Source organism: Ambystoma mexicanum, chromosome 1q (genome assembly GCF_040938575.1).
Source record: "Ambystoma mexicanum isolate Mex_15411 chromosome 1q, UKY_AmexF1_1, whole genome shotgun sequence".
Classification (NCBI taxonomy): Eukaryota; Metazoa; Chordata; class Amphibia; order Caudata; family Ambystomatidae; genus Ambystoma; species Ambystoma mexicanum.
In genome coordinates, this window is record NC_090922.1 from 1,040,037,581 (window position 1) to 1,040,054,143 (window position 16,563).

The window sequence follows — 16,563 nt, forward strand, 5'->3', positions numbered from 1 at the left end:
CATACCTCTTTATTCATGCATCCTTGCATGCTTGCTCTATTCACATCCAAAAGCTGCGCACCCGCACACACTCCCAAAACATATGTAACATGTCCGCACTCTCACCCTTGCACCACGGGCACTGGGAACTAGTTTCTGTTTTAAACATTGCTATTCTGTGTGGTGTCATGTACGTGCGGTACAGGACATTTAATTGCATTAGTTTGAAGCGTTGGTTCCTGGATACAGTTTTCGGGAAACCCAATATTCTCTCCCATTCCTGCTCTGTTATGGTTGCGCCTAAACCTCTTTCCCACTACTCTTTTAATGATGTGCTTTTGGGGTTGGGTGGGTCTATCAGAGTGCAGTACAGCCTGGATGTTGGTCTCAAGCCGTCGTTCAGATTGTACATTAGGGTCAGCAGCGAGCACTCCTGTGGCTCCTCTGGCCAACCCTCCCATTTTGTTCTACCAGTTTTGCGGATTCTGCGATACCAAAGAAATTGCCCTCTCGGTAGCCCCTCTTTCTGTTGTGGTGAAGCAAATTCCCGAAAGGCCCTGTATTCGTATAGGTCGCCCCATGTGTATATCCCCATTTCTTCCCATTTTCTGACTATCACCATGTCGGAGCCAGCTCTGCATGTGTTGGCCGCCATTGGCACATCTGACGAGTAGGGGTTTACCAGTTTTAGTAGATCGTGTGTTCTCTTCCAGATCCTCCTGCCTAGTGTGACCAGTAGGGGTGTGTGTTATGCGCCCTCCAGTTTAACCCATAGTATTTCTTTCAGTTGTGTGGGAGAAATTAGGTGTTGTAGCAAATCTGTTTCTAGGGTGGGTTTGCCTGATAACCATTTAGTTATGTGCTAAGTAGTACCTTTCCAAGTTAGGGAGTTTCACCCCGCCCTTATCAAATGGTAAATACAGTATTGCTAATGGGAGCTTGTGGTGTGCAGTGCCCCCCAGAAAGTCTCGGAGCAGTCTCTCTAGGGAACGAAAGAAGGATGCTCGTATGTAGTGGTGCACATTGTTGAAGGAAGTACAAGAATCTCGGGAGGATAATCATTTTAGTGATGGCTACCCTGCCCAATAGTGACAGTGGCAGTTTCGACCAGAACTTCATGGACCTCTTCAGACCCAATACAACTTTGTCTGTGTTGTGTTCGTGCATTTGCTCTGGTGTGTGTCTAACGTTCACCCCCAGGTACTTGAACGTTTCCATCTCCCAGTTAAGTCCCACCATTGGTAGTTCTTCAGCTGGCTTGCCGCTCAGCCCCGCCAGCGGAAATATGCAGGATTTGGCCCTGTTGAAGTGGATCCCGGATACTTTCACGTAGTTGTCGAGTATGTCCAGGATCACCAGCACATTCAGGTGAGGATCCCTTACGTACAGTAGCACGTTGTCTGCATAAAGCGACAACAGGTGTCGCTTCCCCCCTATCCAGATGCCAGCATCCAGGTGCTGCTTTCTAAGGTACACTGCTATTGGCTCTAGGCCCAGTACATATAGCATCGGAGATAGTGGGCATCCCTGTCTTGTCCCTCACCTGATGTCCCAGATCGCTGACACCAGCCTCCCCATTTTGACCCTGGCCTTTGGGTTTGTGTATAGTATTTGCCCCCATCGGATGAACCCTTCACCAAAACCAAATTCCCTCAGTGCAGCCACCAGCCGTTCCCAATATATCGAGTCGAACGTCTTTGTGGCATCCAGGGAGAGTATGGCATACTGTTCTTGGGATGTTGCAGTTTGCTCAAGCACATGTTGCAGGCAGCGCAAGTTCAGCGCTGTGCTGCGCCCAGGTATAAAGCCATTTTGGTCGCTTTTATACCATCTTGAGAAGTATACAACATTTGGTCCTCTCCTGGGTCCAGCATTGAACTGAAAATGACCCTGCCAACAACTTGATGCAATTGATGTGGAAAGCCAATTCTTCCTCTGACCAGCTCCCTCCTGTTGTCAATTTGCTGCACGAGGCTCCCCAGCCGTCTGGCTCTATAATAAGGTCTGGGGATGATCCAAGTATTGCTCTCCCATTCCAGGCCTCCATGTGTTGGTACCACCACACCAGTTCCGTCCTCACCTCTTGCGATGTAGAAACTCTGCTCGTATGACAGTCCCTGTATGAGATGCTGAATTTTGAGTCATTGTAATACTTGATAATGGAGAGGGCCTGGAAAAATAGCCTGAATTGAGATGATAGACGCCCTACTAATCTGGCTAGACCGCTCAGGGATATCATTTCTTTTGTCAGAATGCTCTTGATTTCTTTCCTGATTGGCTTTACCTTCTCGAGCAGCAATCTGAGGGTAACCAGCTCAGTGTCCACTATGAAACCTAGAAACTCCATCGATTGAGCCAGGACTACCTCTGACATCTCCCAGCTGATCAGAAAACCCAACTGTTGTAGAAAGTCGGTTGTGGTTTTCACTTGCTCTAATAGCAGTTCCCCTTTCTGCCCCATTAGATAGATGTCATCCTGGAATATAATCAGCCTGATGCCTTGTTCCTTCAGAAGTCAAACCACTGGTTTCATCAGCTTGGTGAAGCACCATTGAGCCGATTCCAGACCGAAAGGGACACTTGTAAACTCCCATCTCGGTCCTTTCCAGAGGAACTGGAGTAGGCAACGCTAACTCTTTGTAATGGGGATCATTAGATAAGTGTCTCTGAGGTCCACTCGAGCCAACCAGTCTCCCTTCTTGAGTGTGTCTCTCAATAGATGGATTCCTTGCATCTTGAAATGCCTGTAGACCAGGAATGCATTTAGTGCCCTGAGGATGCTAACTGGTCTGACTTTGTTTTTTCCTCTTACCAGAAACATATTGCTCATGTAGCATCCTGGGACCTCTGCTGCAGGTGCAATGGTATTTTTTTTAACACAGATTCCCTATCTCTGCATCTAATAGTTCTTTGTATTCTCTGGTAAGCCTGAGCAGCCTCGGCAGATACGCCTGTGCCAGTTCCTGGAAGCTCTACAAGTGGAAAGCTACCGTCTCCAATGCTCATAAATCTCCAGAGATCTCTCTCCACTTGTGTATGCGCTGCGCCACTCTCTCACCCACAAGTGGGATGTTTGTGTCTAAATGAATGTCTTGCGTTGCTGACAACGCTCTTACCTGTGTTATTAGTTTGTTGTTTACCATTGGACCGCCACCCTCTGCCTAAATTTCTTCCTTTCAATGAGAAGAAGTGGTCGAGACGATGGTCCTCCTGTTCCTTCCAGTTTGCTCTGTTGATAGAAGACCTATAAGAGGGGTATCGGCTAGCCGAGCGGCCCCTGCCTCTGCCAGCCCTGTTGAAAATGTTCCTGCCAAATACCCCCTTCAATGAATCTTGTGCCTTATCCAATGTGTCGTAAGTATTGGCAAACTTAGCCATATTTTTATAAATATCTTTCCGAATAGTTTCCCTTTAGCTGCTGCTGCCGCTTCTAACCGTGGCAATTTGCCCAGCTTGGGGTCAATCTTTTCCAAAATAGATTGTCTTCTTTCGGTCATCATGGCACTATTGGCATTTCCTAATAGGGAAAACGCTCTTTGTGTCCAACCTGCCAAGATTGGGTACACTGCTTCTTTTTACTGTTTGGCCTCCTCAGCGAGATGTCATATTTTTGTTATTGGTCCTATCACGTCTAAGTTTGTCTTGCCATGATTTCCCAGATCGATTGATGCCCCTCTTAACATCTTTGCCATATCTCCCCATAAAGGTGAGCATTCACACATCTATCTCCAGGGTATCTGCCACCCCGTCTGGTACCAGGGGCCGGGGGCATTCTTCTCTCATCTTGTTTCTGGCCTCTTTGTTTATGGGGGCCCTCAGTCTCTTCCTCAGGTAAGCTGGTATTGTTTTTGGTGTCTCCCATTCTGAAGACCTGGGGTGTGTTAAAGAATCTGGATCAAACTCTTCCCCTGGTTCCTCGTCATCCGCTGGCCTTTAACTCTTACTCTTGTGCTTCTTAGCACTGCTGGACGATGATTCATCTGACTCGCATGACCTTCTCTCAGATGATTCTTCACCGTTGTGCCAGATCTCTTCTGCAGAGTCTTCCAAACCTCTGTGTCCATATTTACCCTATGACCTCACCCTTTTCCTGCCACTGTGCTTCTTGCATGGCATACCCAGGGGGTATGGCCGCTGTATGCCCTGCAGTTTTTCTTTCTTCCCCCTTTCTCTTTGTAAACCTCTCTCATTCTCAACTCTTGCATTCCCTGAAAGAAGGCTAAAAGTGTGTCCATTATGCCCATACTTTTGTTATTTGGGCCAAGGCCGGCACCCAATGCCTTTTTGTACCACGTGACTCATTCTACTACCACTAGTGTGTGCTACATCTGAGTCTTCACATATTATCTCTCAGGCTCATGTTGTTTTCCCTTTACAGGATCAATACGTGGTGTACAGCAGTTCAGCTGGGGTTTCCCCCGTTCACAACACTTTAATTACAGCTAAGGTGAGTCTATGAGGGTAAAAGTTTATACAACTTTTACTTGGGACTGTGCCTGTATGACACGAAAAACACAACTCCTGGGATTGTGTCCGTCTGGAGTTGGAAGCAGTTTTCCTTGGGACTGAGCCTGTCAGGGACGTAATTTCACCAAAACGCCAGGGGTAGCGGAAGTGACATCACATGACCCTTGACCTCTGATGACATCACAGGAAGTGACATCATGGGAAGCAAAGGGACATGACCTTTCGCCCCTTGATAATACAGGAAGGAGCATCATATAGCATTGTTCCGACATACACAATGAAAAATATGTTTACGATATCACTATAATGTGATATACATTTCATACACGAATGGATTTCCATATGTATCATTAATATCAGTGTGTATAGGCCCATATTACCAAATTACAGTGAATGCAAGAAGACATCCAAGGCCAAATGATAATGATGTGTTATTATAAAGCACTTACGCTTAAGTGCTTTATATAGAACAAATATGCATACAATATCACCCAACCAGTGTTGGTACTCATTTATCGACCTCAGAAGGATGAAAGGCTGAGTTGAGGTGTTTAAGAACAGACTAAATCAGAGACTCACCCCCTGAAGTGTGCCCGAAATAAAACTTTGATGAGTTTAGCAATTATTGTATAGAATTCCAGAAAGACAAATTATTTGTATCCCTATTCATTCTTATTGAGGGTCACTTCTCAAAGTGTTGCACTAGTGCAACCCCCTGTTTTTTTTTTAAGAGGCCTGAACAAGAAAGCCAGCAACTCCAGAAACAAAGAGCCACAGGGCACTGGCCACAGCCAGCCCAAGAGCTTATATTAAAGAAAACAAATTTAAAAAAGAAAAAATAAATCTTTTCATTTTATTAGGGGTAGCAGGGGAGACCACAGGGGTAGCAAGGGCAACCCCAGGGGTTGCAGTTGCGACCCCTGGTGACCCCCCAATGACATCCCTGGAGCCTGTATTCTTTAAAATTGGGACCGATCCTGTTGCACTATTCAACAGCAGTTGACGCCAGCTATCCCAAACAGGGACGGTACACCCTTTTGCCCAGCATGTGGCGCCTGTGCGAGCCTTCGGTCACACGTCCTGCAATTATAATTATCTTCTCCTAAACGACCTCTCTGCTTTTCGTTATTCTGCATTAGCGCTACTCCAACTGCAGCTTCCTCGGAAGTAAGCAGGATCGCCGGAACCCTGAGTGTCTCGTTGAGCACTACTGTGACTTCGATGGAGTTACTGCCTCCTGTCGCCGGTGTACACCACCCATATTCTGGAGCCTGCAACTCTGTTGCGTCTTACACTCTGCAGATAAGCTCTGCCACGCTGCGTCCCTATGCTGTGTACAGCGTTTCAGTCACTCACACCAACACACTCAGTTAACCAATATTCTAGTTGTACTATTCAAAATAGCATATAGTAAAAATGCACTTATCTGCTGGTCGAGCAGCAAAGAAAGATGAAGATATAAGGAGCAAAGGAAGATGTAGGTGATTGTGACTGTGCTTGGATACAGAAAGTCACATGGAAAACAAGGACCAATTAAGAAGAAACTACAAAATCACTAAATGTTCGAGGGAATTGTAGTTATTTGATGTTTATACTTAAGGTGATGATTCTTTTTATCAATTTGCTGCTCAAGAAGTAAAGTGTAGAGTTGAGCATAATCCGAGCCTTCGGGTCTTCACAAAGAATGTCTGTTTTTGGCTATGGACAAACATTGTGAAAAGTATCTGACCAGTTTTGTATTTTTTTATTAGAGCTCTGACACTATTAAAACAGTTCATAAAACTACAGTTTTATATGAGGTGGTGATTAGTTGTCTTTTGGCATTAAGATGTTTCCTGTATAGCACTTTATACTTTAGCACGTTATTTAATAGTATGTGTGATCAGGTATAACCTAGAATTGTTGTATTGATTGTATTTACTGAATTACGTATTTGAAGTGATATTTTGCAATGAAAATCTATTGTCTTGTAATTATTATAAAACCATTATTGTTATCTTTATGCTGCATGGACTGTTGTGGGATTTTTTCTATCCTGATATAAAGTCCAACTGATCAGAACATGGTATAAAGCAAAGTATGCTCTGTTGTAATTGTCATAGTCTGTCCTACTTAGCAATATCAGAACTTAGTGGAATCCATCTATGTGATCAGACAGGGAACACTTTCATCATCAGAATGTTCAGCTTCCTAGTTGTCAGTCAGGAAATCGTTCTGTGGGACGTCATTTCACCAAAATGCCAGGGGTAGAGGAAGAGACATCACAGGACCCTTGACTTCTGATGACGTCATCTGACCCCACCCTGAAGTGACATCACAGAAGCGATGTAACACGACCTTTCACCCCTTGACAAAACAGGAAGTGGCATCACATAGCATTGTGTCTAAGTACACTATGAAAAATATGGTTATGATATCACTGTCCAAGGCCAAACGATAATGATGTGTTATATAATATAACACGTGCTTCATATAGAACAAATATATATATACAATATCACCCAACCTGTGTTGGTACTCATTTATCAACCTCAGCACGAAGAACGGCTGAGTTGACTTTGTCGGGAGTCGAATGTGCAACTGCAAGCGCTCTACCCACTGATCTATCTTACCGGCTATAACTACCCGAAAACCAGCCACTCCAATTTTTTAGGGGTAGCAAGGAAGACCACATGTTTAGCTAGGGAGACTTCAGCGGTCGAAGTTGCGACCCCTAGCAACCCCTAAATGACATCCCTGATTGCCATTGTTAAATACCTGTTCGTCTGTATTTGCTTGATTCCTGTACTTACGTTGTTTTAATGTGATTTGGGCATTTGTTTTTCCTTTAAACTACACATAACATGTAAATATTCCTTATCAGGCAAACGTGTCTAAAAGGCGTTTTTTTAAACTTTAGGACATGGTGACTGAGGCTTCTACGTACTTGTTCCAAGCAACTCATAGGAGAGCGTATTTCAAGAGTGTGAAAATATTAATACCATTAACATGGACGAAACATGCCACTTATTTAAGAGCAAAGACAGAATCATTTGATAAGGTAAGGGCATTTTAATGCATTATATAGAAAAAATATTACTTTGCATGTTTCGTGTTACACCCCAAGCGTGTGTGCCTGTTTTATAACCAAGACATTGTTGTATTGTCAGGCGGATGTCATCGTTGCGGACCCGTTCCTGAAGTACGGCAATGACCCCTACACGCTGCAGTATGGCGGCTGCGGTGAACCAGCTAAATACATCCATTTCACTCCTAACTTTATATTAGATGACACTCTGCTGCAAGTGTACGGACCGCGAGGTAAACCCGTTCCTTGTCACGATTCCTTGTGGATATGCTAGCACAGATGGCAGCAGTGCACCCTTTAAAATGTTTTCCTTTGTTGAGCTGCGTTACATTTCTTATAACCCGTTCACAAAATTACATATTATTTTAACTAAATGACATATACGTGCATTAGATTGAAATATGGGTCAGTATTTATGAAGACATATTATTTCTGCATGCGTGATCAAACTAAGTTAGGAAAAGCATTGGCAAAGCCAATATTTTGGGAATTTGCGTTATTACATGTTACATTTACAGACCTGAATTCAGTAAATAGTAGGGCTCTACATGTCCAATAATTACTTCACATTTAAAATGTGTCTGTAAATTGTTGTTTAAACACACACATAACAATAGTAATAGATATAGTAAAGAGACGTCTTCCCACCAGAGTGAACAATAGCCTTTTACTATGTCCAGTACTGATGGTATCTGTCTGTAAAGACATGCAAAGTTATTGTTGGGAATATAAGCTCCAGGTATTCACATTAGTCATACCAATAACTGTAACATGAAATAAACAACCTCAAAAGCTGATAAAATTGACAATTTTGCAATTTCCTGAAAACTGGAGCGCTTACTGGGTTTTGATTTGTTCTGGTGTCGGATGGCTGGAGGCTTTGCTCGGATAGAGGAGCTGGATGTGGCTCCTCTTTTATGACTGCAGTCATTTTGGGAATAGAGGGATAATTAATATGAAATTGACTGCAAAAATATCGGCATTAAAAGATTTGGCTGTAAAAACACATGGCACTGGGCTAAGTAATTTCCAACATCCGATTGGCCGATAGCAGCCCAATTCTTGTCATCAGTGAACATCTGAAATATTAGTACCGACTTAGTTTTTTGAGCATACACTAGAAAATAGAGTTCCCTCAACCCCCTCCCTCAATTGTGACACCCATCGCTACTCAATCCCCTCCAATCTCAAGACCAGGGCAAGTTCATTCTTTGGCCCTGGTTACGATATGATATCATATGATATTTTATTTATATCGCGCCCATACAGAAGTGTTTCAGGGTGCGATGAGGTGTAGGAGGGGTAGAGAGAGGTCAAAACAATGATCTTACTAGGCCCAGTGACATTGAAAACACGCAAGTGCAGGGGGGCAGAAGGGGGAAAGTGCTCAACACAAGATCAAAACAACAACAGGTGGTGCGGCCAGCGTGTGGCAAGTGCATGACTAAAGCGTAGACAACATGTGTCTAGTAAGTGCAGCTGAGGGGGACTGTAGAGATGCAGATATCGACCCAAGTGCAAGGGTTACCGGGAGGTAGTACGGGCAAGCAGCAGGTTGGTTAGCGATCTGGGCCCGAAATCAGAGAGTAGCCAGATGCCCAATGCAAAAACAGACGGAGATCAGCAGGGGAGAGGAAGAGAGAAGGCGGAAGCAAAGAGGAAGGTCTAGAGGTGCTTCTGGAACAGAAGATGGTTCTCCTCAAGTTTCAGAGAGGCAGGGAGGCTGTTCCAGGGGGAGGCCCCAGCAGAAGAGAGAAACCTACCACCAACTTGTTGCCTGGAGATGCGACTGACCCTAAGGGAGTTGGAGGAGCGAAGAGCTCAAGTAGGAAAGTATTTCCGAAGGGAGACTTGAAGGTATTTTGGACCCAGGCCCCACAAGACCTTGTGAACAATGCAGAGGGTCTTGAACTTAATCCTTGCAGCCACTGGGAGCCAATGAAGAGATTCCAGAGAAGGGGATGAGTGGGCACAACTAATGCTCTTTACTTTCGTATAAATTGCTAAAATTTGAAAATGCGTATTATTTGGTCCTGTCACCAGTTGCCTCCCCGTTTGTGAGGGGTGGTAAGAATCAATGATACACAAATGACTGGATTGAGTTTACCAGTCTCCTGGAAGGACCTAAGTGGGCATGCCCACTGGTGGTTACTTAAATTGAATCAATTATGTATGAGTATTCATTAAGAATTCTTGACAAAGTTTAATTGATTCAAATGTGAATATGTTTATTATTTGATTACACTTCATAGTAGGCCTCTTGCACCAATTATATTGTCCAATGCATTTCGGTCTATATAAGACCTTCTTCAGGTCCACGCGAGCATGGTGCCCTGCTCTTCTAGGAATGTCTTAAAACAGGTAAGAACCCCCATTTGGGGGAGAGGAACCTTTGACAGTAAGCTTTATTTCTGCATGGATCAATGGAATTGAATTGTACACCTTTTATTACCCAGATTACTCACCAGTAATTGGTATATGGAGAATATATTAATTACACTATAACACTGCAAGGTGAAATTGCTTGAGTGGAAAATAACTTGGAAACTTTATTCATAATAAAGAACATACAAATAAGGCCCAGGATTATAACTCATTTGCATACAGTTAAACAACATGTGTTTTGTATTAAGTACATCAAGTTTAACACAAGTTTGTTTTTTCCAACTAGTGTGTTGACGGTTTTTGATTTACTATTATTTTACTCTTATTCCTTTTATAATAACAGTCCCTGAAGAAGGTCTTATATAGACCGAAATGCATTGGACAATATAATTGGTGCAAGAGGCCTACTATGAAGTGTAATAAAATAATAAACATATTCACATTTGAATAAATTAAACTTTGTCAAGAAGAGATGATAGGAGAAACAAAGAGTGCCACAGGTGATGTGGAGGAGGGAGAAGAGGGGAGAGAGGGGAGGGAAGGGAGTACGAGTAGAGGAGGGAGACAGGAACAGCAGGACAGTAGAACATTGTAGTCATTGGGTGTAGCCAAAATCAAAGCAAAGTACAGCCACACGGCAAAGGTAGAATCAAATATTTTTAGCAGAAGGTGCAACACAGCTAAATTCACATTTTTAGCAGAAGGTGAAACACATATTGATTCAAAGCTTTCAGCAGAATGCGAAACACAGCTATAGTCAAATCTTTTAGCAGATGTGAAACACAGCTAGATTCCATTTTTTTTTAAGCAGAAGGTGAAACACAGCTATATTCAAGTTTTTAGGAGAAGGTGAAACACAACTAGATTCACATTTTTTAGCAGAAGGTGAAACACAGCTAGATTCACATTTTTTGCAGAAGGTGAAACACAGCTAGATTCAATTTTTGTTTAGCTGAAGGTGAAACACAGCTAGATTCAAATTTTTTGCAGATGTTCAAACACAGCTAGATTAAAAATGTTTAGCAGAAGGTGAAACACAGTCAGCCGCAGGCAGTAAGACTGGGAGTCCGGGTGAGATGGAGTGAGGGTGGGAAAGTCAGAGAGGTAGGAGCATTTCTATGCAGAGGCGACTAACCCATGGTCGGTGAAATGAGAGAGTCACGATGGGTCCAGCTTCACCGAGGAGTGTAGGAGTGCCACACCCCAAACTGCTTGTGAGGGGACCAGGAAGTCCTCCCGCAATGTGCCGGCAGCGGACAGGGACCAGACCGGGGCCTTAGGGAGTGGGCCTTTTGAGGGAGCCGGCTAAAGCCTGCCGGTACCCAATAGGATGCTTTGAAGATTAAAATGCCCATTGGGAGAGAAGGCAGGGTTCACATCATGGTGAAGGTGGTGGCCATCTTGGAAATTGCTGTGAAACGGAAATGGAAAAGCCACACAGTACAGGTCTGTTAAACTCAGGGCCCCAAAGACGAAGTTCGGCACAAGAGGCAATGCGTGTAGTGCGGTGAACCCGCAAGAAATAAAAAGATGTTAGGAAATCTATTTTTTTAAATGTTCTTTTCTTTTTTTTACTCAAAATGATAAGAGGATGTTGCGGTAGAGTCTTTTGTGATAGGTAGATCGTGTTCAATCAAACACTATCCTTCTTATTCCCAGATCCTGTTCAGTTGAATATTTCCTAGACCAAAACATGTCATTGAGGGCACTTACCATCACCCATTCTGTCAGCTTCATAGCTCATGACAAAAGTGATACCAGAGACCCACACTCACCAAGAAGCTCTGAAACAATCTAACACAGACTGGGCATATATCTCCTATACCCCGACACCAAAACCTTTGGCTAGACACAGAGAAATCTGACAAACAACCAGCGTATGCTACCAGGTGTGGCACAACCCCACCAAATGGTAACAAACTAGTTATAAGAGGTTATGCAATAAGGAACATAAGCAGAGGGCAATCTTAAACCTAGCCAACTTGTAGAAGTAAGACTCACCGACCTGCCAAAACTAAGTTATACCATATGGTGGTACTCTATAGACATAGCCCTATCAATCTGAAGCTTACGCTTGTAAAACCTGAGCTTTATCTGCTCATCTGGGGAGCATCACATCTTGACAGCTCTTGCATAGGAATGGGAGAAACTGGTCTTCCAGATATCTTGATTTTCCCAGGAGCAGGTGGGCATGGGAATCATCACATCACAGCATTGCAAGGAGGATATATTCACATGTGGGTCTCGCAGACATAACAATATTACCGGAAGCAGATTGGCATTTGGGTGCCTCTGACACCACTATATTATCAGAAAAAGGTGAGAGACATTTGAGTCTCAGAGACATGAATCCATTTTTTGTGTTTTTGGTGGCACTCAAAGATGGAGTGAGTCTACCACAAGACTTCTTACAATGAGGGGACTAGACTTGTACTTGCCAATACTCATGGTCCCCGATCATGGTCCCCGCTTAATGGTGATTACTTCCTTTCGCCTGACTCAATTCCATAGTCCTTTACTCTGCACTCTGATACTTCAGAAAACACCTCAAACAGTGAGGCGACCAGTGGATGATAACCCATTATGGTGGCAAGAGTGCAGTTTTCCAGCACCAGACAACTTTCTATAGTTTATTGGCCCATGCGATTGATCTCGAGCTGGTCAGCTGCGAGGTGAAAGCTGTGCTGCAGTGTTCCCAACAGAAACAATCTCCGATCCACAGGGTGACTAACAGAGCACTGGCAGGAGAGGTATCTGCCAGAGTTTCCCTGCACAGTTCTCCTATCATTCTTGTCTGAGGTAGTCTTTATGGGTTGAAAGAAGCTTAGAAGCTCAGCATTCATTGACGGGATTAGTATTCCACTGAAAGGGAAGTTGACAAATTAACTCTAGTATTGGTCGGAGTGTATGGATGTTTCAGTGTCAGTGTATTCTCTGAGGACATACCAGATCTGGTTCTAGAGCTGGACGCCCACCGGAAAAGCCTGGGGTCAGATATGGGAATATCTTGATAGGTGGGTAAATATTCCTGGGAGAGTAACCCACTGACAACAACTGCCTGACCTTTAGATGGGTTTAGTGCAACTCTCTAGTCAGAGTTCCTGTGGTCACACACACTACTCTGGAATAGGGTGAGATGGAGTCTCAGCTCCTACCGTGACATTCCCTGTTCTGTGAGTGAAAATGGTGGGCAGAGAACTCCTGCAGTGGGAGTCACTCTTCCATGGGAGGTGGTGAGTAGGTTACAGAGCTCCTACAGAGAGAGAGAGACACACACACACACACACTCTCTCTCTCTCTCTCTCTCTCTCTCCCTGTCTCTCTCTCTCTCTCTCTGTTCTGGGAAGTGCTGAGTAGTGCATGCAGTGACTGCCACTGCTCTGTATGTTCTGAGATTAGTGCAAAGCTCCTCAAATGACAGACTGTAATGCACAAGCCCTCTGGGTGGAGTGGAGTACCTTATAAAATGGGGCCCTCATCACCGCCCCCTCTGATATCACCTCCTCCTCCTTTGAATATCCCACTATGCAACGTATCCCTCCCGCTCTTCTCATTGTTCTGGCTCACTATCAACCTCCTGCTCCTCTCAACTCTTTCTTCCTCGACATGAACGCTCCCCTTGAGTACATTTCCAACAACATCCCCATTGTCATGATAGGGGACTTTAACTTCCCAAGCCCTCCCCCTGCCTTGAAATTAACATGTGCCTATCTAACCACCACCAACACTACTTCCTCCATGACCAGCCTTCCCACTCTGGTAGGGTCTCTCTTGACTTCATCTTTCTCTTTATTTTTCACTCCTCCTCTGACCTCTCCATTGGCGCCTGTCTCTCTGATGACTCCATTATTCACATTATTGTCATGTTCCCTACACAGTCTACTCATTCTATCCCATCTTCAATTATCAAGAGGAAGTTCAGGCAGGACTCTCTTGCCCCATAACTCTCTACAGTCTCTGTAACCTATTTATGCCTTTTCTATTGACAGTTTCTTCTGACTTCCAGTGCATCCACTTACGACTCCTTTTTCCCAACACTATCAAGTACGCACATCCACACCTTCCCGCCCCACTACTCGGCCTTGGTTCAACTCTGGGATCCAAACCCTAAAAACAACCATGCACCATGGCTTACGATGCTGGCACAAATCCCAAACCCCCATCCTACTCCTAGCCTATAAAAAGCCCCTTCCCACCCTTGCTCTGTCCGGGACTCTGCCAAATCCTCTTACTTAACGTGCCTAATCTCCTAATCACTCCCATAAACTGTGTATATATCCTCCAAGCTTTGCTCACACCCCCATGCCAATATGCATGGTCTCCTCCCTGTCTAATGACTTTGTGGACTACTTTGTTTTAAACTCTCAATACCAGTGGCAAGCTGCCGCGAAGTGGGAGAGGGACATACATGCTTTTAATGACACATTTCTCATAGCAATGATGTTTGAACTAAACCTATGTTTTTATTTCTTTAAAGTAGGGAAATGGCCTGGAAATTCACATTTGCATGAAGGTCGATATGTTTGCAGTGCTGCTTTGAGGGTATTTCCAAAAGTGTGAAAGCGCATTACCTTTTTCTAAGTGGTCATTTAAGGTTTCAGATCCCCTGCAGACTGCTTGCCTTTGTTATGTTGTGCAGAGCACACAAACACAGATGCTATTTTGTTCTCATTATGTAGTAATAGGTAGGAGATCTGCAATCCCACAAGGAAGATGTTCAAGCATTTCTTTCATTTTTTAAATAATATATATATATATATATATATATATATATATATATATATATATATATATATATTTTAATTTGTATTTAATCAAAAATAGATTTTTTTTACAAAAATAGTAGATGCAGACGATCAGTCACTGGTTCTATGTGTTGCAGTATAGTGAGTTTACAGATTTTTTTCATAACTTTTAATCATACTATCAAAACTAAAATTGGTCTAAAAAAGTGGCTAAAGTCAAGACTATTACATCAAACAAACAAGTCGCACAAGTTGAAATGGCTACCGACTCCCATCACAGGAGAGATCAAGACGAAGTAGCTTGACTCAAAGGAAATTTCACGTGCTCTAGAATTTTGTAAATTGCAAGTAACCACTTTCTTTAGTCACCACTTATAATCATATATTGATTGTGTGATCAGATAAAAGCATCAGGGATACAAAAAAGCAACAGGCACTCTCTTGCTGAATGCAGTAATGCCCTAATCAAACAGGGGAACAAAACTTAAAAGGTAAGAATTATCTTCCATGATCAAGTGATTTTTAATGTATCCTAACTTAAATTGTATCACAATTCAGAAATTATTTATCAATACGTACCTGTGTCTTTTGTTTCCCTCCCTCTTCCCTTATCCCTCTTGGGTCGCGTTATGCACTCCGAATCATATTTGTCTACATCATCTATGTATAATGTTGTCATACAAACTTAAAAAACTTGTCTCGCATCCTAGTGCCAAAATAACTCGTTTATGAGAGTTACTTCAGCATGATGGTTTTAATCACTAAATGCAACTGATGTCCTTAATAAAACAATTGAATAAGGATTGTGGTAATATCACTCAGTTTGCACTTTGGGTGAAATATTTGTTTTCGTTCTCACGATATTTCACATATCAATCGTGACACTTCCGGTGGTGTTACACTAATCAGCCTGGGCAAATACCCTTGTGGGTTGTAGCACGTTTTGACTGTGTGATGGATAGCAATACTTGAATAAATTGATATACTGATTATTCAGCACAGTATCAAAGTGCAATTTCAAATCATTTAATCTATATAAATAAAAATGTAAATGTTAGTTTGTTCAAAATCTTATCAGTACAGTATCAAAGTGTAATTTCAAATCACTTAATCTATATAAATAAAAATGTAAATGTTAGTTTGTTCAAAATCTTAAATCTCCGAAAGTTCTTCACCTATTACTTTGAAATTTTGACACAACATTGCATTCGAATACACGTGTGATTTTATATACCTACTATATATAGATGTCACAACAGTGACAGGTAAAAACATGCTTTTCCTGAAAAACAGCGCCATCTGTTGGACATAAAAGCAACATACACAATACTAAATATTAAAACAGCGCCATTTGTTGGACGTTAAAGCAACACATACTATACTAAATATTTTACGATTCAATTTCAATGTTTCCGATTTAGAATGGTTCAAATACGTGCAGAGGAAGCAGCAGAGCGACATGCAGCCAGACTTCAGGATGCACGGTTGCGAGCACGGCGATTGTGTTCTGCAGCTTCAGATCTGCTTCGTTCTCAACAGAATGAACGCGACAGGTTGAGAGTGTCTGAAATCAGACACTCTCAGCAATCAGCTCAGCAATCACATGATTACAATCGCCTTGCATTCCGGTACAACCCAACTGATGATTACAGTTTGAGCCGGCATGTTCTCATCAGCACTATGACTGAAGTGTGTCCTTATTGCAAGGCTCTGAAATTTAATGGTGAAACAAAAGTAATGTGTTGTGCCTCCGGGAAATATAAACTGCCTCAACTTGGAGAACCGCCAGAACCATTAAAAACTTTGCTTGCCGGATATAACGCTGAATCAAAGCATTTCCTATCTAACATAAGGAAATACAACTCATGTTTCCAAATGACATCCTTCGGCGCAGAAATCGTAACAGCTCAATTCATGACA

General features: G+C 43.0%; 1 protein-coding gene across 1 annotated transcript in view; it reads left to right on the plus strand.

The window, feature by feature from the left end:
• Positions 1–16,563, plus strand: part of LOC138541042 (calcium-activated chloride channel regulator 1-like) — a 311,873-nt gene that overhangs the window by 89,582 nt on the left and 205,728 nt on the right. The window contains exons 2-3 of the mRNA XM_069641725.1: positions 7,346–7,486; positions 7,596–7,746. Of these exons, the coding sequence (XP_069497826.1) occupies positions 7,346–7,486; positions 7,596–7,746 (292 nt within the window). The remainder of the gene's footprint in view (positions 1–7,345; positions 7,487–7,595; positions 7,747–16,563) is intronic.